Raw genomic sequence first — 15,721 nt, forward strand, 5'->3', positions numbered from 1 at the left:
TGCAGCAGAACAAACGTTTTCGAATTTCACAAAAGAGTGGACAATTGGTGCTCTTATTCAAAATTTCAAAGAGACTTCAAAAAAGCTTTCTTATATCATTTTTTAGGTTTTCATTCAGAAATGTTTTTCTATTGTAGATAATGTACAACACTGACTATAAAAAGTACAATGTTGATATTTTTCATCCAGCTCATTTTGAAGATATTCAGGAAGGTTAGTCAATCTGAATTCAATAATTAATTTTTGAATAAATAATAATATTTCAATAAATAATTTTTGAAAATTTTTTCAGAATCTGCAGATTGTGGGCCAAATGTGCAAGAGGTTCGGCAATTTCTGGAGTCAAATCGACTTGAATATGCTCTTCAATCCGTTCTCTTAAACCCACCATTTGGTCATTCTGAACAGGTTTTATTTTTTAATGTCATTTTGCAAACCTCTTTCCCTTTTAGGAACTCAAGAACCGTGCTGTTCTCCTTGTGGCCGAGGTTATTCATGCATTTCGACAGACCGATATTGAAGAATCAGTTCACAAGCTGTCAAATGAAAATGGAGACATTCTGATGAAGTATATTTACAAAGCAATGCAACTATGCTCTGATTCTGCCACGTGTCTTTCTCTACTATTGTGGCATTCTCAATTGGTATCAAAATTTGGGCAGGGATCCATTGTTCGAGTGTTGTCCAATCGACAACGTCTCTAATTTTTTAATGAAGGTACATGTATCTGTTAATTTCTGCAATAAAACTCCAAGATCCAAAGTTTTTTATATGAAGAAGTTCAAATTTACAACAACCAAATATATTAGGAAATAAATAAAATGATTCAAGAAAAAATGAAGATTATCCAGAAGTGCAGAATCCGCAAGTGAGTGGGCATTGAGCTCTCATAAGGGTTGCGTAGGCAGAATTGGTACAGAATGCACGACGGTTTGGACAATCGGAGACTCCTGTAGCTGCGTTGACTTGGTCAACACAGGTGGCTGAAAAGTTCAGACATGGAACGTTATGAACAATTATTAATCTTACTTGAAGCTGTTGTGGAGGAAGATGAAGTTACGGTAGAGCTTGAGTTACATCTTCCACAAGTTCTTGGGCATTGTTGAGTCATGACGGCATAGTAGACTGAATCATTGCACAAAGAAGCTCGTGCAGTACAATCAGAAACTCCGGTGGATGGGTTTACAAGATCGGCACAGCTAGTGGAGCTTGTGGTAGTTGAGTTACAACGACCGCATGTTCTTGGACATTGTTGAGTCATGACTGTGTAGTAGGTGGTGTCGTTGCAAAGATAGGCAAGTGCTGGACAATCAGAGACCCCGGTAGATGGATTGAGGCGATCAGCACACGAAGTTGTAGAGGTTGAGGTTACTGTAACTGCTGAAGCAGTTGTGGTTACTGTAGATCCATCAGAATCTGTTACCACAGCAGCAGTGGTTGAAGTCACAAGGGGAACGGCTAAAAATCATAGGTCACGGTTGAAAGAACCTTGTTGACTTACTGGTTACAGGACAACATTGACCAGCTGCCACATCACAGACCTGTGTCTGGCACACAAGAATGCCACCGTCACATGCTGAAATGAAACAACTCAAACTCTAAAAGTAATGGCAGTCTTTACTTACGTCCTTCAGATTCAGAAGCTTCGCAAGCAAATGCAACCGAGAAAATGGCAAATGAAATAATGAATTGACGGAACATGATAGAATGATGGTTATAGTTCTGCAGCAGTTGCTTTTATATTGTGAGATACTGTCCATCTGTGCAAACAGTTGTCTCTGTTACATTTTTGGAAACAGAATGACCATTGTTTTACATGGAAAAGTACCTGGATTGAAAGCAAACATTTCAATCCTCTCTGCATAACAATTGCTTCAAATTTAGTAAAATGCCCCTCGTAATTAACAAAGGAACAGTTATGATTGAAAGATTTTTATGAAATCGATCCTTACTTTCACGCAGTTCCATCCAATAAAAATATAATTTTAAAGTTTACCATTCTGGGAAAGACAGTTATCTTCTGAGAAAGTATTTTAATTTCATGTTGTTCGGTTAATCCTTAGAAGCAAATTGAAATTGGTTATTGTTGGAAGGACAACACTTCCATCAAAAAATGTATACAGTTTTAGGAGATCGTTGCAAAAATTTTTCACCAAGTTGTTCGGATAGATCAGCCCAATTATAGTTTTGACTTGTAAAATCTTCTTTAGAATTCGATCCTTTCTTTATTTTATTTAAAGCCGATGATCTTTAAAACCACCTTCCCTTTTGAAAAACTTTTGAGAGCACGGCAAAGGCAAATTATTTTTTGCGATAATGTAAAAGTACAATACAGACTAACTTAAGTGAGTGTAACACAGGATTGAGTCAGTCAGCGATAATTTTTTTCAAAACATCATCAGAGTTTCTTTTTAATTAGAACGCTTTTCGTTTTCATAGTTTTTTTTTTAATTTCCTGTATTTTCCGAACATCAATAATTTTTACAGGCGCTGATAAAGTAATTAATTTGTGGGAGCAAAATAGACGTATAGGTACTCCAATGGGTGCTTCATTTCATTTTTAATAAGTTTTTAAATTTTTAAATTATAAATTTAATTTTTTTTAAAGTTCTAGTATGTAAGTCAGACTTTTGTATAAAAAAACAATCATTATAAGGTGAAACTCAACGAAAAATTATTGACGCCAGATTCATTTAAAGTTGTCCAAAAAAGTTTTAATTATTAATTCAATGAAACAAAATAAAAATTGGATATGTTTTCAGAATGTTTGAAAATGAAAAAATAAATATTTTATTACATTTAAAACATTGAGATGTTTTGTTTTGAAATCGAACTTTCTCAAAATCTAAATTATTTAAATTATTTTATTTACTTTAGAATCATAAATCACAAAAACCAGACGGTGCATAAATTAGAGATAAATTATTTCCACAAACACAAAAATTATCCAGCAGTACAGAATCCGCAGGTAAGTGGACATTGGGTACGCATAAGGGAAATGTAAGCGGAGTTGGTACAAAAAGCACGACGATTTGGACAATCGGAAGTTCCTGTAGCGGCGTTGACTTGGTCGACACAAGTGGCTGAAGAGGTTTAAGTATCTTAGTTGTCGTATCACAAACAGTAGAATCAATCAGCTATAATTCTTCAGAAATAAAACTTACATGAAACAGTAGTAGAAGCTGATGACGTGGCAGAGATAGTTGAGCTTGATGTGCATCTTCCACAAGTTCTTGGGCATTGGGTGGTCATGATGTCATAGTAGACTGAGTTGTTGCAAAGAGAAGCACGAGCTGGGCAATCGGAAACTCCAGTTGTTGGATTGACACGATCAGCACAGGTGGCTGAAATTTCCTCAGTTAGTGCAAACGAAAATATAAGAAAAGCTAAGGCAAACAAAGCAAGCATATTAGACAGAAGCAGGTAAAAAAAGCTACAGCTGATCAGCGAAGCAAGAGGCAACTGCCACCTACTGGAATAGCTAGAAGTACTATTTGTGGAGCATCTTCCACAAGTTACCGGACACTGGACTGTCATAAGATTGTAATAAGCTGCGTTATTACAAAGTGCGGCACGAGCCGGACAATCAGATCTCCCGGTGGATGGGTTAGAACGATCGGCACATGTGGTGCCTGGAAATTTAAATTGTTGTCCTCTGTTTCAAGAAATCTAACTCTAATTAAAGAATCACGTTCCAGTTTTCAGCGAACTTACTGGACGATGAAGTAGTCGAAGAAGAAGTGGAGCATCTTCCGCAAGTTCTTGGGCATTGAGTGGTCATGAGTGTGTAGTAGTTGGAGTCGTTGCACAAAGCAGCACGAGCTGGACAATCGGAAACTCCGGTGGATGGATTAACACGATCAACACAGCTAGTAGAGCTTGTTGAAGTAGAATTACAGCGACCGCATGTTCTTGGGCACTGCTGGGTCATGACTGTGTAGTAGGTCGAGTCGTTGCAAAGGTAGGCAAGAGCTGAACAATCAGAGACTCCGGTAGATGGATTGACACGATCAGCACACGTTGTCGTGGAGGTAGAAGTTACTGTAACTGATGATGCAGTTGTGGTTACTGTAGATCCATCGGAATCGGTCACAACAGCAGCAGTGGTTGAAGTAACAGCGGCAGCAGCTAGAATTTCAAAGGTCGCTGTTGAAAGAATCTGTTTCACTTACTGGTAATAGGACAGCATTGACCAGCTGCCACGTCACAGACCTGTGTCTGGCACACAAGAATGCCACCGTCACACGCTGAAATAAAGTATTTATTCTAAATGCGATTACAGTTGTTACTTACGTCCTTCAGATTCAGAAGCTTCACAAGCAAATGCAACCGAGAATATGGCAAATGAAATAATGAATTGACGGAACATGATAGAATGATGGTTATAGTTCTGCAGCAGTTGCTTTTATATTGTGAGATACTGTCCATCTGTTCAAACAATTAACGTTGACCATTGTGCTATAAGTCTTTGAAATTGAAATAATGTGATCAAGAAGTTTAGATACCGTTCGTGATGGAAGTTTATGACGAAATAGCTAAAAAGTATCGCTTGTGGCAAATGTTTCAACAAAAGAGTGCTGAAATTATTAAATTTAAATTACATATATTTTGACGTAGAATGTGTATCTCGGGTCTGCAGTGATCGATTTTTTGCTGAAAATGCCGTCAAAATAATTATGCAAATAACGGCTATTATGACAGTTTTACAAGCTTGCAAAAACCCCAGAATACAACTTTAGATTGTAGGAGTTGAGCTTAACTTTTTGAGATAATCTAGTAGAAAAATTGGATTTTCAAAAAGAGTCTGTAAGTAACGTTTCTTTGTAAGTTTTTCAAGTAAAAGTTTTTTAAAGTTTTATTTCTTGTCTATCTGTTTTTATCGCAATATTCCATATTTTACAGTGGCTATCCACGAGCTAAAGGCTGTTCAAACATTTCAGCTCTGTTTCAAAAATAACAAAATTTTCGCAGAACAATGCGCGCATTGTTTTTATATTGGTACAACCAACCGGCGTTTCGGATACTATTTGAACACATTTCTTCCCGACTCGCAGCGTTTTATTATAAATTAAAATGAATTGGACACATTATTACACAATTATTACTAATCGTGATGGCGAAACAAATTATCCGGATGTACAGAATCCGCAGGTTCTTGGACATTGAGCACGCATGACGGATTGGTAGGCTGAGTTGTTGCAAAGACCAATGTTGGATGCACAATCAGATCTTCCGGTGGCTGGGTTGACTCTGTCGACACATGCTGGAAGATTTTCAAGATTGGTTTTAGAAAGTAACGAATGCTTGTGTTATTGTTGAAAATCTATGGCCGTACATTTTTTAGATAATACAGTAGATTGTTTTACCTTAGAATCGGATGTTTCAGATTTTTTTGGACAGTTGTTTTCTCTTTTTTTAAATAAACAAGTAGTTAGTTTCGTCTAAAGTTGGGGAAAGGTTGGCTGGTAGTTTTGAGTCATTAAAAACTCGGACTTTTTATTTGTGATATTTGGCCATGTTGCAATTAATATGAAAATATTTGTACAACTAAATTTTGCTTAAATTTAATACTAAATCAAGCTCCAACCGTTAAAATCAGTTTTAACACTTTTATAATTTTTCCCACTTACTTCCGGAAGAAACAGTTGCGCTGGATCTAGTGGTAGAAGATGAACCGGAACTTCCACAGAATCCACAAGTTCTTGGGCATTGAGTTCTCATCAGATCAATGTAGTTGGAATCATTACAGAAAGAACGCAGGCTTGCGCAGTCCGAAGTTCCCGTCTTTGGGTTCTTCAAGTCAGTGCATGTACCAGTTGTAGGTGTGCTAGAGAATGATGAGCATCTTCCGCAAGTCTTTGGACATTGTTGAGTCATGACGTCAAAGTAGTTGGCATCGTTGCAGAGAGCTCTTCTATTAGCACAATCAGAAGTTCCTGTAGCTGAATTGACACGATCAACGCATCCTGTTCCAGATGAAGTGCGGGAAGTGACAGTGGATCCACTACGGATAGTCGTGGCAACAGTCACAGTGGATCCCGAAGCGTCGGTGACAACGTTAGATGGAACCACAGTGGTGACTGAAAAGGGAAATTTAAAATTTACTGATTCCAGAGACTTACTGAGATCCGCATTGAGACAGCAACTTAAAAGAGTAAGATCACAAGTAGATCCAGTTTCACAAGGCAAACCAACATCGCATGCTGAAAAAATGTTTGGATTAAAGAATCGAATTTGAGCGCGAAAAAAGTGTTACTCGACCAATGACATTAAGGCGTGGTCAACGTCATTGATTGGTCAAAAGTTTCAAAAATCTAAAAATCTAAAATTGCGCCCTTCTGCTGGCTTTAATTTGAGAGTAAATTTCCCAGAAAAACTTTTGGAAGTGTTCAAATTTGAAGCCTGTGCGATAGTTTCTTTGTGAAGGGTCTTGAAGCGAGAGATGTCTCAACGAATAATCTCAAAGTGGAAAGCCAGTATGCTAATTAAGTCCCAATTACTGTATTGCTCGTATTACTGTAGGGGCAAATGATTATTAATTTTCAAGTAAAACATACGTGCAGTAATTCTGTCTGGGCTACACGTTTGCCCGAAAGCGACAGCCAAAAATGCTCCAACTAGGAAAATAGACTTATTCATTGTGTATCAAACGAAATGATTTGATGATTTATCTCGATTTTCACCTCGTTTATATAGTACACCTTTTGTTTCCCTGCGTCTCCTGATTTGCACGGTCTTGTATGTGAAAATCCGACAATCCGCAGGTGAGCAGATGCACAAACAGTAGCCATTCTGTAACATTCTGAAAATCCATTACAATGGACAATCGATCACTTGATGATCTATTTGAACAGGGTTTTGTATTGTTCTGGTTGTGGTGGACAACTGATTTTCTTTGTGACAATTGTGTTCGTTGAAATTTTCATTTGAACAATGAAAAATTTTAATTTTTTGCTCAAAATTTTCTAGTCACATTTGATAAGACTAAAAATTTGTGCTAAGTTTAAATGTATGTACTAATGATTTCACTGATAAAACAAGAAGCAAAGAATACGGTTTAATTGAAAATTTCCAATACAATTTTTTTCAGTAATGCAACAAAAACTTAAGTTCTCTCGTATCTCGTATTCAATGCTAGCATGTATGTTCGGACAAAATGTTTTTTTTTAACCTGTTCTTCTCTGTACATTTTAGGATATGCAATTTGATGCACTTTATTTTCTATATCAAACGGAGAAGTATGTAAAATTCGAAACTTCTCGCAACCACTGCAAATGAGTTAGTCGCGAGACCCATTCAAAAAATCACTTAACGTGAACAACCAAATTTAAAAAATTACGATAGGCACCAATACCTGCCCGTCTTTGAAGCAACCTACGCCTGCTTTGAAAACATTGTTCATAATTTATTTCATAATAAATTGCGGAACTCATAAAGGGGGACAACGAAAAACTTCACTACCGCTCAAAATATATAGTTCAGAAAGTCCTTAAAAAAACCTTGTTGGAATGTTAATCTGCCTTCTAACCCGCTTTATTCCGCATTTACGGGCTCCGTGAGTTCTTTGATGGGGTGAATTGAGAAGACCATCAGCTGATAACAATTTCACGATTTTTGGACAAGTTTTATGAATTTGTAGAGTGCCGTTACGAGCGCACGTTTTCAGAGTTACGAGGTCAATAATGACACGTTTTATGAGAAATTGTAGAAACGGCGATTATAATTGCAAGAAGAAGTCAGAGAATTAAATTTTAACTTATCAAAAAAGGGGAGCAATTGAAAATTAGTTGTTCATATCCAAGTTTGTGTAGCTTCGCAATCCCTTGAGCATGTCATTTCTAAAATTTCTAAAAATAATGAATTCTCTGAAAATCTTTAAAGTTGTTTACAGAATTTAGAATTTCTCATTCACTTTTTTTAACTTCTAGCTTTTAATATTCTATTTTCAAAAAAAACTGAATTCTCTCGTTGTCTGGATAAGAAATAAGAAACGGAAAAAAAACGTAAGAACGGAACGGTTTATTTTACATTGTTTGTCTATCAACACAGTTACAAACTCTAACATAGCACAAAACCTATAAAAAATCGATGAAAATGTCATTCCAATAAGGTCAACGTCACATTTACAATGTTGGTTTACGATCAGAGTACACTCCTATTTTTATCATAACTTCCCATCTTTTCTTCATTTTTTGTTTCTTTTTTTCTTATAATTCTGAACATTTTTGGATGATCGGTTGGTCTTTTTATTTAATCATTCATTGTGGGAATTCTGTGGGAATTTTGTTACATTCTATTTGTAATTTGAGTATATAATTGACAATTGTTAATTTTAGAGGAACTATGGAATCGATAAATTGTTTAAGATTTTCTCTAAAACTTGTCTTCTAAATCTGAATTTTTTGATTTTTTTTCCTCTCCACAAAATGCATATGGTAGGAATGTTCAACTAATCTATTACAGTTTTTGTGTTTGCTATTCCAATTATTTTAGTGTCACAAACGAGTCTTGCTCGTCCTTGTCATTTCATTTGCACATACACGTACACAATCAAAAATATTAATTCCTAAACTTTTTTCGCTCACTTCGTTCCCAATTTTATTGTTCGACGAAAGAAGAATGTCATCTTCTCTTGTTTTAATGATAAAGAATTTATTTGTGGCTGATAAAAAAGAATAAAACACCCCCACTTTCTTTGGAGAAGAGAAAGAGCACAAAACCCGCGACCTCTCTGTTAACCGGAGCACACATTTTCGGTTGCAATTCGACTTTTCAGATGCCTAAACGTGTTTGTGTCATTGGAGCAGGAGCTGCTGGGCTGGCTGCAGCAAAGCATTCGTTGGCTCAGGGACTTGAGGTGGGACTTTCTAAGACGATAGTTAATGTATAATCTTGTAATCGTTTAATCCTTGGAAAAAGCGGGATTTTTTTTTCAGAAAATTGCTCATTTTAAGGTGTGTAAGCTGTGATGTAAACTGTTATTACAATGGTAAACTTCACGAAAAGTGATTTGATTCGTATTATGTGTGCAATTCTAGACACGTTGGAGCCAGCCATTTTTTTTTCAAAAAATTGTTAACCTATCACTGAGACTTGCTGTATTTTTGCAGGTAGAAGTATTTGAGCAAACTGGAAATGTCGGAGGAACATGGGTCTATTCAAAACAAACAGGCTCTCATTCCAGTATGTATCAAAATATGACGTAAGTTTTATGTTTTGGTGGATTTTTTGAGATCTATTTCTGTGTGGCCTGTTTTTATTCGATTTCTTGGCCATGTGGAGATCGGATAACCGACATCTTTGGGTCCGATAATCAAGGTTGTGCATATTCATTGATTTCAATGAAATATTTGTGAATTTTCTATAGTATGCTTTTTTGCAGAACAAATCTTCCAAAAGAAGTAATGCAATTCCGTGGAGTACCATTCCGTAATGAGCTTCCATCATTCCTTACCCACGAAAACGTTCGAGAATATCTTCAAGAATTCTCTCAAGGAATGCCAATTCATTTCAATCAAACAGTGGAGAATGTTGAACGAATTGATGACAAATGGAAGGTATGCAAGATTATATAATTTCATTTCTTGAAAATACAATGTTATAGGTGACCACACATCATGGAGCTGGTATTGATGAACACTTTTTCGATATCGTATTTGTATGTAATGGACATTATTTTGCACCAAACAATCCTTATGAAGAGTCCGCTTTCGAAGGTAATACTTATTTTATAGACTAACTGTTGAAAATATTTTTTAAAAATGTCAACTTAAACTACGTGCAGATCCCTCGTGTCCATGATAGTATTGCACTCACCCAATTTTTTTTTGCGACACATAGTGCAATAATTGAAATTTACTTTTTGATTACCGATTTCCTCTAGAGGATTTCTTTGAAGCTTACGAGTTTTTTTTTCTGAATAGTCAATTATTTATTTTTAATAACTCATTTAAAAAAAATCGCTATCATGAACCCGTGTAGAATATAATTTTAGGATCTTTCATCCACAGTCATGATTATCGGCATTCCAAAGACTATATCGATAAGGAGGTTATTGTGATTGGAGCTGGGCCTTCTGGTATTGATATTTCACTTCAACTATCTGAAACTGCCAAGAAAATCACCCTGATCAGCAAAAAAGCCACGTATCCAACACTTCCTGATAATATCACTCAAATCAGTCAACACGTGAAACAAGTAGTACCTGAAGGGTGTGAAACTGATGATGGAACTCTTATTACTGCCGATGCTATCATTGTTTGTACCGGATATTTTTATAAGGTAGTTGATTTTATGCGTTTGTTCAAAGTATAGGAAAGTGATAAACAGTTGTTATTTTTCTTAATTAATAACTTTGGAAATAGTAACTCACCAGACAACCTAAATTTATTTTTACAGTACCCATTCCTCAGTGACAATATACTTCGGGTAAAAGAAAACAATCAACTGGTATCACCAATATTCGAACATGTTGTTCATGCAGAATACCCGAATAGTTTATATTTTATTGGTGAGAAAAGTTCAGACAATCAGTTTAAAAATTTTATAATTTTCAGGTCTCAATCTTGTCACAATTACGTTTCCACTATTTGAATATCAAGTAAAGATGGCACTGTCATTTGCAACGGGTCGAGCGCCAATCCCAGATCGGAAAATGTTGATTGATTACGAGAAAAATCAAATTGAGTAAGTCTTTTATAAAATTGTTAGGCTTTTATCATCCAATCCGGATATACTATAATATATAGTACGGGCGAAAAATTGATAATATTTCGATATAAAAGTTTCTGAAAGTGCGACAGAAAGTTGACAAGAGGACCACACTTGTCTCGCAGGGTAATTTTCAAACAATAAGTTGTGTAATGCAACTTTAAACTTTCAGACATCAAAAGTCTCGTGGCCTCGCTGTTCGGTTCTATCATCTTCTGCAATCAGAGCAATGGGAATATTTGGCACGAATCGCGAAGCTTGGTAACTTTGACGAGTGGCCTTATATGAAAACAATTGAAAATATCACGACATATCTTCAAGAAAAACGGAAAAGCAATGTTATCGAGTACAAGAATATCAATTTCAAGTTAAGTGAAGATGGAATGGATTATGAAGTTGTTAAATGTTGAAGTTTGAATTTTGAAACTATTGTTGAAATTTGTGAATAAACTATTTTAAGAGATACTGTCAGTGTGGAAGTTTTATTATTGAAAAATATACATGAGATCTTTTTTTTAACATGGAAAACAATTTAAGTCAGCGGGAGGTTTGTAAGTATACACGTGAAAAATGTTAGAAAGCATTACAAAAAGTATTTAAAATCTAATATTTCTAATTCTAGAACACTGAACAGCCTTGGATTTTCAATATCGATCAGCTTCCCATACTTCAAACTCAAAACTTCTTGGCGAATATCTAGCCGATCCGATTTTTTCTTTAATATTCACTACATTATCGTAGAGGGCATTTGCTTCAACCAAGTGATCTGTTAGCTCACTCCACTGATTATGAGGGCAATATATTCCAAATTGACTGCATGATGGACTAATCATTATTGATTTGTAATTGATTATTCCATTTTTCCAGTTCTGAAAATTCAAAAATGGTTTTTTTAACAACTTCGGAACAATAATGAAAAGTGGAAAAAAGCCGATCTGATATTTTTAAGTTAATTTATTCAATATATAGAAGTTAATGTGAACTCTTCTAGTGGTAGGAATTTTGGAAAAAGGAAACTTTTTTCGCTCAACTCGATAAACATAAAAAATCAAGATATTTTTTTGAAAAAAATTCCCGGAAACGCCAATCATTTTTTAAGCCAGATTCAAAAACATTCGAAGATCAAGTTTAGAATTTTCAATAACTATTTTTTTATTTAAAAAAAAATCTTAAATTTCAGATCAACTTTTTCTAGCGCAAAGTGTTCATATTCAGCTAAAAGTTTCAGTGCTATTGACCAGTGCTCTTCCTGATCACTTTTAAAAAAATTAATCTCTCATTTTTTCACTCACATTAATTATTTTCCTCACATGCTTCAATTTAATATCCTTATCAATTGTATCAGCTGCCACTTCTGATATATTTGATTCGATCAATTGATCCAAATCCAATGGCACTCCATACATCCGGAGCTCTTCTAGCTGCGGAAATTTCTGTAATATGTGAAATTTTTTTCTGAAATTTGCACCAATCCCCATACCTTTAAATCGAAAAATCCTTTGTTATAGGTATTCTGTGCTGGTTTGAAAAGCGTCAAATGTTTTGGACGGAATTTTTCAGCGAGCTTCAGATATTCAATTTCATCCGATATTCCAACATTTTCGATTTCGCCTTTGTAGGAAGAGAAAAGCGGAGCCAGGCCTTGCTGAAATTATAGAGCATATATTTTTGGAGTAGTGAAAGCAGTGACATGTTTGTTTCAGCAAAAAAGATGAAAGTTTATCATAGGTTTATTTTAATAAATTTTTTTGGTCATTTTTTTTCTATTCTTAATTGTCGATTTTCATTTGGTTTTTTACATCATTTTACTATTAATGCTCACTTAAAAATACTTACAACTCCGAGATGAATCTTTTTGAATTGATATCTTGCCAAAATCCATTTCAAAACTTTTTCCAAATAATCTCTCGACGACAAATGCACGGATTTTGTAGTTGTTGTTTGTGTGTTGCCATCATAATGTCGATGAACCACTGTCCGAACTCCACTTTGCAATTTCAACGTCCAATCGACAACCATATTATCGTCCATTTCAACACGAATTGTGTAAAACTCAGAAAGAAATGAAACGTTCTGACAATCGTTCACTCTATCACCTACACCAACTGATACTTGTCCTTTGATAGACAAAGCTTGTCCTTCCTTCAGGTGCTGCTTAAAATGACTCCGAAATCTTAAGTTTACTTCAGAAAGAGCTCGGCAAGTTGACCACTGGAGAAATGGCGCCAAATGTTGGAGAACTACATCAGGGAGATTTCCCAAAGAGTTTGATGCCATCTGTAATTAATAGGTAATTTAAATTTTCTAGAAAAAAATCCATCAGTTTTTTTTTTCAATTTCCAGATTTGAAGAAATTGTAAAGCTACCAACTGGAATTTTTCAATTTTTTTTGGTATGTTTTCAAAGAAAATTGAAAATCTTCTTTTTTTTGAAGTTTTCGTAAAATTCCCACAACACTATTAAATTAACACAATTGTTTTTATTTTAACTATAAAATAAAACTTTTAAAAACATAGAGAACGGACCAAAAATTACTTCTACATAAAAGGTTGTTAATTTTTTTAATCAAAAAAATTTAATTTCTAAAAATTTATGAAAAAAAGCTTTAATTTTTTTAAAAATATCCTGACAAATATCGGGATACCGACTCTCATAATTTTTGTTTTTTAATCTAAAAATCTAAATCATCTTATTAAAAAAGTTACGTCAACAAAAAAAATTTACTTAACTGTAAGTATAATTAAAAAACATTTTCTTACCTCAATTTCCTCTCCATATTCATCTTGATCTGTGTCAATTTGTGAAAGTGAATCTGTTGTCATTTTTGAATGTTAAATAAGATTGAGATGCAATCGTTTATGACGGTGATAATAATGATGCTAATATGATATTCACACTGAAAGATGCAATAAACCAACCTGACCTACGATCACCTGAAAAAATCTAATTTGATTAATAGTAAGAAACACTGAACCAGAATTATTTTAAAAGGAAAGTAGAGAAATTTTGAAACTTTGTAATAATTTTAATCTATATAATGTAAACTAATTGTCTCTGCTTTCTCGCAAGTATAAAAATTACGAGCCATGTATTATTTGAAAGCTTGGTCTGATCTCCTGTCAATCATAAAAATTAAATGGTCCGTTTAAAATTTCTATGGGGTTAGAAAATCCCCTGTAAGCTTTTAAGCCAATTTTTTAATTTCGAAATTTTCTTACAATTTTCGATAAAAAATATTCTTCAGAATCTAGAAAGCTTTGTAGTATCTACGGGTTTCACTGTCTAAATCATGTAAAAACACATTTATTTCCAATAAATTTCGGACTTGTTACTTTGTTGTACTAATCAAACGATGAATGAAGAACATAAAAGAAACGGGGGAGTACTTGACAGAAAGTGAACAGGGATTAAGCGGGCAGGAGGAGCACACCGCTTTTGAGAACAAATTAGTGAGCATTCTTGACAAGTGAAATACAATAAGAGACGCAGATATTATATCCGAAATGCTTCATTTTTCCGTATTTTCGCGCATAAATTTTTGGGGGAAATTGGGTGAAGGAGGGTAGATGCATATTTTAGGGCCGTAGTTTTAGTTATGTATACAAATACTTTTGAAGATGGAAAATGATTCATGAGGTGGCAGGGGACGGAACAAAAAGAAGCTTTCATGAAAAAAAAAAGATGGATGAATCATATCAGAGAAATGGAAGAACAAATTTAGAACATGTACCTCGCCTTGTATGAGCTATAATTTTTCAGTTTTTATTATGCCCCTTTTGAATTCAAGAAAAGTCCAAAGGTTAAACATCCCTTATACTAACAAGGTTACTAAGGATGCAAATTTAAATTTAGAACAAAAAAATTTGAATCTTTGAAAAATTGAATAAATTTCAGAAATTGGGAAAGTTATTTATATTTATTTCAGCCTCAACAAATAAAACTTGTTTACAAATTGATAATGAAATTACAAATAACTGATTAAAAATCAAAAAATAACAAACAAAACGAAATTTGATTAAAAAAAAATAATCAAAGAGCATTACGGCAATTTTGGAAGCTATCAAAGAGATTACAATTATTAGGTCGGCAAAACATTTTTGACGTTTTTTTGTCTACGTTTTCTTTTAAATTTCACGTGGGACTTATAGGTCAGCAATTTTGACAAGCTTTTTCAGTAATTCGTTTAAGTCTAAAACAATGTTTGCAATACTTTGATTAGATTTTAGAGTTTATTCTTAATAACTAAAATATGTTGATACATATCTGAAACAATCAAGTTTTGTATGTAGGGTTAAAAAAAGTCACAGCTCGATTGGGCTGCACCATGAAATTTTATAGAGAACAAAAACCAAAAAATGAGTCGAATTTTTCAAATTCTATTTTTCTTGAAATCTTTTACTAAAAACATCGAAACAGTTTAGCCATGCAAGTTCATTTTTGAAAGTGTTTTAGTTTCAGACTTCAAATAAATGCCATGCTGCCCAGTTCACCGAAATATAGAGAAATGAATACAAAGTGTACCTACTCAACTAGAACTAAGTATCTTATTATACTGTTGTTGTGGTGTTTTCTTTTTACAAAGTCACTTTCACCAGTTTTCGAGATCGCTTTTTAAAGAAGTATGATACTTTAAAGTATTTTTAACTATTTTATCAATTTATGGTATTATATGTTCCACTTAAAAATGAAAAAAAAAAAAACGAAACTGATTCCCGAAAATAATCAACTAATTTTCCGCACTTTGTCCCCAATTATTTGCTCCTTCCTTGACAAAGGGCGGTCCCGAGAGAAAGCGCTTATAATTCGGATTATGTAAATATTTGTCTTGGTTCTCAACACTTTTTTGTACTAATATCATCAGCATCAATATAATAATTTGTTTCTGAATCGAAAGTTGTTGTCTGGACAATTGAGAGAGAGAGAATAAAAAAACGACGAAGACGGAAGAAAAAAGAAGAGAAAAATTCATGGGAAAATGAGTGAGCACGGGGGGATAAAAAGTGTGTAAGAA

General features: G+C 34.3%; 7 protein-coding genes and 2 non-coding genes across 10 annotated transcripts; 5 read left to right on the forward strand and 4 right to left on the reverse strand.

Moving 5' to 3' along the window:
- Positions 1–18: 18 nt before the first annotated feature.
- C46H11.3 (putative actin-related protein 2/3 complex subunit 5) lies at positions 19–741 on the forward strand. Its single transcript, NM_059105.3, has 3 exons — positions 19–213; positions 293–408; positions 453–741. The coding sequence occupies exons 1-3, from the start codon at positions 141–143 to the stop codon at positions 702–704; spliced, it is 441 nt and encodes a 146-aa protein (NP_491506.1). The 5' UTR covers positions 19–140; the 3' UTR covers positions 705–741.
- Positions 742–750: 9 nt separating this feature from the next.
- On the reverse strand, positions 751–1,713 carry C46H11.7 (ShKT domain-containing protein). Its single transcript, NM_059106.4, has 4 exons — positions 1,626–1,713; positions 1,502–1,576; positions 1,030–1,458; positions 751–983 (listed from the first exon to the last, which is right to left on the reverse strand). Exons 1-4 carry the CDS (start codon positions 1,699–1,701, stop codon positions 844–846), a joined length of 720 nt encoding a protein of 239 aa, NP_491507.2. The 5' UTR covers positions 1,702–1,713; the 3' UTR covers positions 751–843.
- A 1,133-nt stretch (positions 1,714–2,846) lies between these two features.
- On the reverse strand, positions 2,847–4,369 carry phat-1 (ShKT domain-containing protein; the record flags this gene model as incomplete). The annotated part of the gene is made up of 5 exons (NM_059107.3): positions 2,847–3,083; positions 3,165–3,344; positions 3,715–4,128; positions 4,173–4,247; positions 4,294–4,369. 5 exons carry the CDS (start codon positions 4,367–4,369, stop codon positions 2,944–2,946), a joined length of 885 nt encoding a protein of 294 aa, NP_491508.2. The 3' UTR covers positions 2,847–2,943.
- Positions 3,389–3,532, forward strand: C46H11.12. The gene has a single exon (NR_050100.1). It is a non-coding gene; the product is annotated as an Unclassified non-coding RNA C46H11.12 (non-coding RNA).
- A 673-nt stretch (positions 4,370–5,042) lies between the features above and the next one.
- On the reverse strand, positions 5,043–6,652 carry phat-2 (ShKT domain-containing protein). The gene is made up of 4 exons (NM_059108.7): positions 6,558–6,652; positions 6,123–6,203; positions 5,631–6,080; positions 5,043–5,263 (listed from the first exon to the last, which is right to left on the reverse strand). Exons 1-4 carry the CDS (start codon positions 6,637–6,639, stop codon positions 5,127–5,129), a joined length of 750 nt encoding a protein of 249 aa, NP_491509.1. The 5' UTR covers positions 6,640–6,652; the 3' UTR covers positions 5,043–5,126.
- anr-10 lies at positions 5,123–5,434 on the forward strand. Its single transcript, NR_101554.1, has one exon.
- Positions 6,653–8,688: 2,036 nt separating the features above from the next.
- Positions 8,689–11,173, forward strand: C46H11.2 (Flavin-containing monooxygenase). Its single transcript, NM_059109.6, has 8 exons — positions 8,689–8,857; positions 9,111–9,202; positions 9,383–9,557; positions 9,605–9,716; positions 9,995–10,281; positions 10,399–10,510; positions 10,557–10,686; positions 10,883–11,173. The coding sequence occupies exons 1-8, from the start codon at positions 8,777–8,779 to the stop codon at positions 11,118–11,120; spliced, it is 1,227 nt and encodes a 408-aa protein (NP_491510.1). The 5' UTR covers positions 8,689–8,776; the 3' UTR covers positions 11,121–11,173.
- C46H11.10 lies at positions 11,063–13,649 on the reverse strand. Of its 2 annotated transcripts, NM_001383037.1 has the most exons (6): positions 13,470–13,649; positions 12,811–12,987; positions 12,547–12,762; positions 12,191–12,355; positions 12,003–12,143; positions 11,063–11,579 (listed from the first exon to the last, which is right to left on the reverse strand). In NM_001383037.1, exons 3-6 carry the CDS (start codon positions 12,739–12,741, stop codon positions 11,355–11,357), a joined length of 726 nt encoding a protein of 241 aa, NP_001370525.1. In that variant the 5' UTR covers positions 12,742–12,762; positions 12,811–12,987; positions 13,470–13,649; the 3' UTR covers positions 11,063–11,354. The 2 variants fall into 2 exon arrangements, with proteins under 2 accessions (NP_001370525.1, NP_001021045.1); NM_001025874.3 differs by having other exon boundaries at positions 11,178–11,579; positions 12,547–12,987; positions 13,470–13,644.
- A 685-nt stretch (positions 13,650–14,334) lies between these two features.
- Positions 14,335–14,688, forward strand: C46H11.1 (uncharacterized protein; the record flags this gene model as incomplete). Its single annotated transcript, NM_059111.1, has 2 exons — positions 14,335–14,448; positions 14,605–14,688. The coding sequence occupies 2 exons, from the start codon at positions 14,335–14,337 to the stop codon at positions 14,686–14,688; spliced, it is 198 nt and encodes a 65-aa protein (NP_491512.1).
- Between the last annotated feature and the right edge of the window lie 1,033 nt (positions 14,689–15,721).

This window comes from Caenorhabditis elegans, chromosome I, assembly GCF_000002985.6.
Source record: "Caenorhabditis elegans chromosome I".
In the NCBI taxonomy this organism is placed as follows: Eukaryota; Metazoa; Nematoda; class Chromadorea; order Rhabditida; family Rhabditidae; genus Caenorhabditis; species Caenorhabditis elegans.